This window comes from Sceloporus undulatus, chromosome 2 (assembly GCF_019175285.1).
Source record: "Sceloporus undulatus isolate JIND9_A2432 ecotype Alabama chromosome 2, SceUnd_v1.1, whole genome shotgun sequence".
NCBI classification, from domain to species: Eukaryota; Metazoa; Chordata; class Lepidosauria; order Squamata; family Phrynosomatidae; genus Sceloporus; species Sceloporus undulatus.
Genome location: NC_056523.1, coordinates 172,703,978 through 172,713,965, shown reverse-complemented (window position 1 = coordinate 172,713,965; position 9,988 = coordinate 172,703,978). Strand labels below are relative to the sequence as shown.

Sequence of the window (9,988 nt, the reverse complement as noted above, 5' to 3'; positions counted from 1 at the left end):
GCAAAACCATTTATTTCAATAATTCGGCTAGCTAAGGAGCAGGAAGCAAAGTGAGCCAGCTGGAGATGTGTGCCCTCCAAACCAGGATTTAATACTGTTTGTTTTCTTCTTAAGCAGTGCAATATTCTGCCTCTTTAACATTTAAAACAAATGTTTAAAAATTGAAAATTAATCTAGAAAAGCTGTTTGACTTACATGGCCTTATCACCTAGCTTTATGTTATTTTTAAAAATTCAGATTTTTGCCCGGGCTAAGAAATAAACGAAGCAAACAATTGCAGCAACTGACCTCCTAGATCTAAAGGACAGAGTGGGACTCAATTACAACATCATCTTAATCTATACAATGTGGAGGTGGGAGGGGGGATTGTGTGGTCCTCCAGAAGTTTGTTGAACTACAATTGCCAGCATTCCTCATCATTCGCTATGTTGATTAAGGTTCATGGGAACTGCAGTCCAACATCATTGGGATGGCCACATCAACTTCTGATGTATGGTAAGGGGGCAACATCCATTCATGTCAAGTCAGATTGGTCTCCTGGAAATTAACTACCTATGTTTCAGCATGACTCAGGCATGGCAAATGGCAATAAGGACTTGTTAGGAAAACACTTGTAACCTTCAAACACACACAACTCCATTAAACAATTTTTAAAATCTAGATTTAAAATACAGATTAAGGTAAATATCTGACAGTGAATAACTTTTTTATTAATAATATTACTTTAGTGCCTGGAATATGATTACTGTATATACTCATGTATAAGTCTAGACATTTAAGTTTAAAAAGTGACCCAAAAAACCCGTGTGTGTGTGTGTGTGTGGTGAAAGGCAAGAGTTTATTCTGCCCTGGAAGCACTGACCCCCTTTCTACTTTCTCATCCATCTAGCCTCTAGTATGAGCACATATAGTTATGTCTGTTGGAATTTTATAAGTTCTTTGGCATTGTTTTCCTTTCCTTCGCCCTTTACATCCTTACATGCCTCTAAGTTTTACCCTCGACTTATGCACGGGTCAAAATCCATAATTCCGGTCCCAAAACCTGCCCTCGACTTATATATATGAGGTCAACTTATAGTTGGATATATCTTTTCTACAGATGTGCTGACTACAGTGGGCTCTTGTTATCTGCTGAGGTTTGGTACCAGGATACCCACTGATACCAAAATCTGTGGATGCTCAAGTAAAATGGTATCCCTTCTATAAAATGGCAAATTCAAGGTTTGCTATTTGGAATTTATATTTTTTTTAAAAAATATGTTGAAGCTGTGGATGCTTGAATCTATGGATAAAGAATCCGTGGATACAGAGGAATGACTGTACTAATTCCTTCCCTCCCATTTATTGAGATGTACATAGATATTCAGTGGCTGGAGATCAAAGCTGTAGTTCAGCGTATTAGAAGGGTGCCGATCTCAAGCTGAGATATATTATTTTTCATCTCTGGAGTCCTTTGGAGAGCTTTGAAGGCTCAGAATCAAGTATTTCACAGCTACTTACCTTAAAGCCTGCAATAGAACCAGACTGCAGATCCGATTCAATGTTGCCTGGATCCAGGTAGGCAATACTCATGAGAAAACCTGGTCCAGTGAAGGCCCAGAGTTTTCGAAAACTGAACCATGGATGCTATAAAAATGAAGAGAATGAGGGGAAAATATTTAATCTCTCTTTTTCACAAAAAAGAAGAGGTTTTGAAGCAAGAAAAAAAATATGAAGGATAAAGCAACAAATAAAATTGCTATACTGTTGCTTCTTTATTATTAATTTCAGGAGAATCAATCTTGTTAGGACAGGCAAATTTTAAGAAATGTATATGCTGCAAGGTGCCTTGTATATAATGTAAGTGACATAGTGATGTCAGAATAGCTCTGCTGAACTACTTCCTGCTGGTAATGTAACTCAGGCGGGTTACAGACGGGCAAAAAGGGATGTACTCATGACGTCATGAAGGTAGAGCCTTCAGACGGGCTTTACCTGAATGCCGTCATGAATACGCCCCCCGCACGCCCTAAGCGGGAAGAAGCGGCATTAAAAAGGTGCTGCTTTTTTCCGCTTCTTTTTGATTTGATACGTACCTGCGCAGCTCAGTCTGTAAGCTGCTGCACCAATACATCAGAATTGCTACGCCGCAAATATAAGTTGCGTGTCAGCTGCGTCGCATAATGGGTCGGGTTCCCGGGACATGCGTGGTTTGCAGTCAAGCTTTAATTGCAACGTCCGCTGCCATGGAGCTGTGGAAGCTGTGGCACAGCTGCGGCACATTTTAAGCCTCGTAACCCTAACCCTAGAGCCACTTGTGCGCATGCGTTGCTAGAACCGCGGGAAGTTGTAAATTTTGCCGGCTGATGTTTTGGTTGTAGAAAGTGAAAAGGGAAAGTCTGGGATTTAAAGTGACCCCCTACACACATTCCTGCGCCATTTTCACCTGGGAACGGGCACAGTTCGGCTGCTCCTGGCACAGCTGTGTGGCGGCTCCCCTTTGCCACCAGGCAGGATGGCTCAGCCATCCACCAGCACCCCGAAAAAAGGCAGGGGGACGTCTTGGTCTCATACTGAGACGGCTGACATTATAGCTATATGGTCCCAGAAACTGAAGTAACTGCAGAAACTGGAGCAGTCCTACCTGAATGCTGACACATATCGAGAAGTGGAAGAAGCCATGAGAGCTGCTGCACCGGTACACCAGAATTGCTACGCCGCTACTTTAAGTTGCCCATTTAAAAGCTCCGTCGCATAGTGAGTTGGGGTCTTGGAACATGCGCAGTTTGCAGTCAGGCTTTAATTGCAACGTCTGCTGCCATGCAGCTGTGGAAGCTGAGGCACAGCTGCGGCGCATTTTAAGCCTCGTAACCCTAACCCTAACCCTAACCCTAACCCTAACCCTAACCCTAACCCTAGAGCAACATGTACGCATGCACTGCTTGGAAAGTTTGAACTTTAAAGTGCACCCCTACACACATTCCTGTGCCATTTTCACCTAACAATAAAAAACGCTAAAACTGTAAATATTGACATATGTACAAAGGAGGTGAGGGGAGATGGCAGGGGGACAGCGGTGGCAGCGGAGACAGCTGTGGCTGCGCATTGCAGATTCAGCAGGAGCGCGGGGACCAAAGGAGAGGAGGCATCCATGATGCTGGTGACATTGGCAACGTGCAAGTGGACAAGGATGCCAACACCAGCTGGCAGGAGACCACCATTGTTTTTGGGCAGAGCGGGGGGAAAAGTTTAAAGGGGCTTGGGCGCTTTAAATGCGCACATAGGCTTTCTGCCGCTGCTTAGCGCTGTAGCTGCGCAGCTGCGCATCCAGTAGCCGGCAAAAGGAAAAAAAGCCGCGGTTTGGGCCGCCCGTGCGGAAGCTGCCTCTCTTTTTGCGGCGTCCTCCGAGGCGGCGGTTTGGAAACTCCGGGTCCGAAACGGACCCAGGTGAGGCGTCTTCATTGCCCCCCGTGTGGAAGCTCCAACACCTGAAGCACGCCCCCGGGGCGGGCCGTCTGGAGGCTCCGCATTCAGCTAAATACACCTCCAAGACGTCCTCCCCTGCCCGTCTGTAACCCGCCTCAGTCTGACTATTTCATGTGAGAAATATTTCAAGTGAGCACTCTCCTCCTAAATGAAAAAACACAAATGCAATCACACATGTATATGCACTGTGTTTATGTTTTAGAGTTGAGACACTGGAAAGAAGGAATGCACACATCAACCTTTTACCTACAAAGAATTCTTCAATAGCTTCTTCTTTTAAGACTTTGTTCGTTTAAAGTTAAAAGCAAAAAATGTGAACCCTTTGCTCATAAAGGAATGGCAAGCCTTGGATAATGTCTCTCCTAATCATACACTGTTTTGATTTTCCATGTCCAACCCTTTAGTTAAAGAAGGTCTTTGTGGTCATCAGCTGAAGGGGCTGATTCTTTACCAGCTAGCTACTTTTGCCCATCCTGCTGTTCTCCAGAATGAGCAGCAAGCTCTCTGGTCATTTCAAAAATTAAAGACAGTCGCTATTTATCTTCACAGAGCCCTATTGTGTTCCTTCAGTCAGCCATTGCACTGATGATGTTAGGAAAGAAAATGACTGTTGACTGCCTTCTACCTCTGGCAACTAACAGTAAGGAACCAAAAGCCACCTCTCATGGAGTTGGCTTTCAAATCACATCAGTCAAATGGGGTGGTGCATGCAGAAAAGAAACAGAATTTTGAAATAGACCACCTTGCAAATGGTGGAACAACTGAAAATAAAATCTACTGAGAGCCACTTTGATTAATAAGCCCAGTGCAGTGGCTGCCAATCTGGTTCCCCAAATGTCACTGGATTATAACTTCCAAAGTGCCTGACCACTGGTCATGCTGGTTGGGGCTGTTGGGATTCTCAAGTGCAACAACATCTGGAAACCACTGGACCAGTGCTTCTAAAATTCTGACAGCCAAAGCATGCTTCCCTTAGAGATAAACACTGGTGGCAATCTTTGTTCTTAATGGCTGAAGCAGTTTATTTTTAGAGCAACATACCTTAGCCTTGGCCCCTCTAGATGTTTAGGAATCACTCCCACCAGTCTCAGCCACAATAGTAAATAACCAGGGATGATGGAAACCACAGTCAACATCTGGAGGGCACCAAGTTGGGGAAGGCTGAAGAAGTGACTCTCTGAGTTTCTGAGTTTCATTAATCATGCTAACTGCAAAGCAGCAAGCTCAGAGCAATGACCTGTGTAGAATACCAAAGGGCAGCCTCCAAGGAAGAGTTAGTTCTGAAATATGCTCCTATCAGAAGCAACTGAAAGATGCAATCATACCGTATGCAGAATGGCACCTCTTACTAACAGAAGCTGATTGATGGATGCAAGGCAAAAGTGAACAATCACACAAGGACACAGTGTGCAGCCTCCTCCATATGTAGTGGCCTTAGCACCTGGTAAATTGTCCAGATTTCAACTCACCCTATCCCAAAGGAGAAGGGGCAATATGGCTCACCTTTTCATCTTCAGGTATAGGTACTTTCTGATCGAAATAGGTGGTAAATTCATCTGTGGAGTCTGAACGTTGGGCTGTGTTACTATAAATGGTGCTAACGCCATCTCCAGAGGAATCCTCTGTAAATCAACAACATAAATTTTGGTAAAGAGTAGGAAAAATAATACAATGCACAGGCCATGTATACCATGTTGCTGACCCACCCCAAAATGCAGACTGAAAGTGTTAAAACTCTATTGCATGGTAATAATTCAAAAATGTTATAACTCTATACTATGGTAATGTATTGATTCTGAGTCTAGTAAAGCATATGCAGGAGAATACACTGACCTCTAAAGACCTGGGATTCAGTCTGAACAGGAGCCCTCAACCCCCGTGCCCCCAGTGTAATAGAATCAAAACATAATTTTATAGAGAACTGTTGCAGAAACAGATAAAATCAAGAGGATGAAGTGCTTTGCATGTAACATCCGCATTTGCATGATTCATCATCATCACACTGCCTTCATTATCTTAGAGTCCTAGGAAAATATTTATTTAAAAGTCTTAATTAATTCCCTTATCTGGGAATAAGCCACAACAAACGCAATAGATTTATTTTTTAATATATATAGGAAAGTATATAGGACTATGCTGTTAGGTTATCAAGATTATGGGAAGGAGGTTAATCACAAGTGGCAATATCTTATCACATAACAAGACGCCAGAATTAAAAATGCTTAAGACAATCCACTTTCTGAATGTCTTTCAAGTGTGTATATGCATTATGGGATCTCATTTATACAACAAATTTGGGTTCCAACAGAGTCCTGCTTCTCATTTATAAAAATGATTTCTCTCCAATTCTTTCAAGATGGCTTCAAAGTTGTTAGACACCTTCAGAAGACACAGCTGAAAGCTGTTCCAAAAGCAAATCTTTTGAAAATGGATTTTTAAAAAGCCTTTCTCTAAATTCAGTCATTAACTCTTCTGTTGCATGTTGATGGCCAAACAGCAGTAAAGAAGGGCCAAAGAATTTTCAAAGGTGAGAGAAAAGTAAAGAGTGTGCTTTTTTATACTGTTCACCAATTCTCCACCATGACAAGGGGGAAAGCAGAACACAAGCATTTATAATGTTAGCTGGGCACCTGTGCATAACAAATACAAATAATGACTTTTAAGGCTTAAGCCCCATCCCACCTCACATACACCAAATTTGACAGCTCTTCATTCTACATGGATGTTGCCACTTAAATCATTATCCCAACATTTAGGGTTGCTCCAGAGCAGACCTGTGGAAGTTCACAAGTCTGCAGCAGTGATCCAGTGAGGTGCAAAGTCTATGCAAAGCTATCTTCATGCAGTGACCAGGGAAAGTACTTTCTTACTGTAGTTCACTTTCAATACTCTACTTGCTGGCTAACAGTCCCACCAAACTTCCAGAGAAATCCTTGCACAGCATGTTCCACTGCCTAGCTGTAACTGTCCTTACAGTTGTTTCTACCCTTACCCTTGTAAACCAGGCCTCTCTGCAATTTGAATATGTGTCCCCTGATATCCCCCCTTCCTACTCTAGTTTAATGTAGTACCTCTGACTTTGTCACTTGCCTATCGCCCACTCACTTTTCTTTCTCTCTCTTTGCTTACCTTCCGATACTTAAGATTTGTCATTAGGAATCTACATACCAAAAATCAGTTATTGCCAGCTCTTTTTGCTTCAGATGTAAAACATGTCTTTCACTTGAAGCTCTCTTATGATGTTTGTTTAGTGAGAGAAGCACAGATATTCTGACCAAGCCCAACCACTACACACAATTTTCTATAAAATCTCCACAAACACCTTAAATAATTGCCACAGAATGGCCTTTGTACTCTTCCTGTGAGATTCCTGCTGGAAAAAGATGCCTGCTTAAATGGACTTTTGGTCCAGCCCAGTAGAGCTACACTCAAGTGTAAATGTTCATCTCCTTATCAAGCCTTGAAAGTTAATCTAGCTGCTTTTAAGCTGAAGTTGGTGAATCCAATGACTTCTGGTACAGATCAGATCTTGTTTTTAAACTGTGGGAAGTGCTGAGAGAAGAGCTGCCTAAATACACCCTTCCACCCATTTGAGTAGTGGAGGGCAACTAGAGGTGCTTCAAACTATAACTTCTATCAGCCCTACTCAGTCTAATTCATAGTGGATGAGTGATGAAAGTAGTAACCCAGTATCACCACATTCCCAATCCTTGTCTTAGCTTCAACATGTTCTGTGTAGAGGTAGTCAAACAAAAGTTTTTCTTAAAAAACAGTTTCTTTTTATTGCCCAAGGAATAAGTTACAAGAGACAAAAAAAAAATTAATAATTTTGTACCCAGTCCTCAAACTCTATTCTACTATTTTCCAACCTGCACCACAGATCCCCGCATTCTGACTGTACTCACTTTTGTATTCAAGCTTGTATTCTTTATGTGGCATGCTGCTTCTGCTTCCAGAGGCGAAGGAAGCACAACTTCACTTACATCTGCTTCCTCAAAGGTGCAGAAGCCACCAATTTATAGTTTAAAATGGGAACACGTACATAAAGTTTTCTATTGCAAGAACGCACTTGGGTTTCTCCTCCCACACCTCCACTTTCCCCACCTCCTACATGAGAGGAGACGCTACTCCACCAATCTGTTTACATGATGGATTTAAAGGTACAGCCGCATTGTGTAATGAATACTATCACCAATGGAAGAAGAATTCTACCTCCTGAAGAGCCAAACTCACCTTGCCCACATAGTTAAACAAAGCTGGGAAAGTCTAGGGAACAGTATGTAACACACAGGATCAACCGGTTGGCAGCAGCTTCCCTGAAGTTATGCTCAGAAAAGTTGGCTACATGACAAAAAAAGGATAATACACTGCTTTGGCAGACAACAAGAATCTGGAATGGCCTCTTTTGGAAGGTGTGTAGGCTGCAGAGCAAATTTAGGTCAGTAATGAAAGCATTTTGTTCTACAAAAAACAAGGGGAACCAACTAGCAATCTTTGTCCACAACCTGTCATGTTGGATTGCTTAGTAGAGGCTAGCATCAAGAAGTGGCAGCAATCTTACATAATATTGGGGAACTGGTAATTTCATCCTGGTGACCAAGGTATGACACAGAGAATGGGAATTCTACAGCCTTACTTCTGTAAGGAATCCAACACAAAAGCAGCAGCAGTAGATTTCTGCCTTCACAGGTAGTCTCCAAATTGGAGATTTTGTTGATTCTTTTGTGCTACTAAGTGTGGCAAGCCATGGACATTGCTGCACCTATAAAAGATAACACAAACCATTTTGGATCTCTTCTGTCATCTTTGAACTGCCCATCCACTGCTCTATTTCCATCTTCTCTTGTTACTATATCTTTGTGAAACCATCTCGCCCACTTCGAGAATAATGGTTTCACTCATGGAAATAATGATTTGACAGAAGATTCCATAATCCCTTGCTTAGTTGAGAAACAGAAGGAAAAAAAATATTAGGAGGACATTCTGGGCTAACCAAAAAGAGATGGCTATGTTTAAGATACAGAACATAATTCTGACTCTCCTCAGTTTTCAGAACTACCACCTTTTTCCTGATGGAAGAACTCTGAATATTTTCCTCTTAAACAGCTACCAAAAACACAATCTGTGCAGTATTTTCCAGAATGATACTATAGTAAGGAAACATGGCTCATTGAATGTTTGGAAAAAGGCAGCCACTCTAAACCCTCTTGACTCTGATGTTTGAAGGTTTGTGTGAGGGCTTTCGTTTGTCTTTGGCCTGAACACATGGTCTAAGGAGGTGGTGAGCCCAGTATGCTCTTCTAGCATGTTTTCTTTTGTCTCTCAACTAAGCAAGGAATTATGGAATCTTCCACCAAACCATTATTTCCATAAGTGAAACCAGTCACTAACTTGCTTGGGGGCTCAACGGTCAGCCATTAGTTCTATAGAACTGCCTCCTCAGTCTTTGGAGCTCAGTTCTGAGGACCAGTGCTCCACACTCTGCAGTATGTGTGGTTGCATCAGTAACAAGGTATTACTGACTGAAAGGGGTGGATAAACAACAACTGAAGGGACAGAGGAAGAAGGACCTCTCATTATTTGCTACAATGTGTGTACCGTATTTGTTTTCTTGCTAGAAAAACTCACTGACTACGCTTGCAACAAGTGCAGACTAGTGACCCTCTTAGAAGGCCAATGCACAGCAGCTACATGTTGAAACTCTTCAACTTATCAGAGAACATGAGGGCCTTCCGGGTAGAACAGATGGAGAATTGATCCTACAAAACCAACAGGAAGAAACTGCCAATGAAAATGAAGATGGCTGTAATAGTGAGGTAGTACCCTGGAAGACAGTCACTGTCAGGAGCAGACTGTGCATGGATCTGGAACTGGTCCAACTAAGCAACTGCTTCCTACATCTTCCTGAGGATAATGGTGGTGAAGAGGAGCAAAGAGAACAGCAGCAAGAAACACTGCATGCCAGAGAAGGAGCCAACCTAACCATCAAATGCAACAAGAAGAAAAGAAAGGTGCTGGCGATTCATTACTCATGGGATTCATTGCTCAGAGGTACAGTGGGAACTGTGTGCCAGTTATTATAAAATCAAGGCCATTGATAAAAATCTCAATCTAAAGAAAAGAAAAAAAAGGGATAAGACATTAAAGTACCAGAGGGTAATTAAAGTTGTTGGTAGAAGAACTGGTTGTTAGATGTTTTTATTAAATTTAGAGAGGCTAGGTTCAGATATAATGAACACTTGCTTATTTTAACCAATTTATATTATTACCTATTGTTTTATACTTATTTTGTAGATTGTACACCGTTGGCAGGTTTCATTTTTATTGATTTTATCATTTCTATGTACAGCGCTATAAAATGAACAACAACAACAACAACAACAACAATAATAATAATAATAATAATAGTCAAGTTTTTTGGTTTGCCGAATTCTGCCTTGTTGCTGTGTCAGCACCACTGCAAATAAAAAATGGACTGTTAGCCAGGCACAATTAGAAACCATAGTTTGTTGACAGATTATAA

At 41.9% G+C, this 9,988-nt stretch overlaps 1 protein-coding gene across 5 annotated transcripts in view; it reads right to left on the bottom strand.

Moving 5' to 3' along the window:
• Positions 1-9,988, bottom strand: part of SLC11A2 (solute carrier family 11 member 2) — a 74,555-nt gene that overhangs the window by 41,810 nt on the left and 22,757 nt on the right. For 4 of the 5 annotated variants that reach the window (XR_006101848.1, XM_042448712.1, XM_042448715.1 and 1 more), the window contains exons 3-4: positions 4,969-5,087; positions 1,501-1,626 (exon numbers count right to left, since the gene is read on the bottom strand). Coding sequence is in view for 4 of the 5 variants with exons in the window: in XM_042448712.1 (XP_042304646.1) it covers positions 1,501-1,626; positions 4,969-5,087 (245 nt within the window). In the remaining variant the exon portion in view is untranslated. Of the gene's footprint in view, positions 1-1,500; positions 1,627-4,968; positions 5,088-7,370; positions 7,515-9,988 lie in introns of those variants that run through there. The other variant, XM_042448714.1, reaches the window with a different exon arrangement.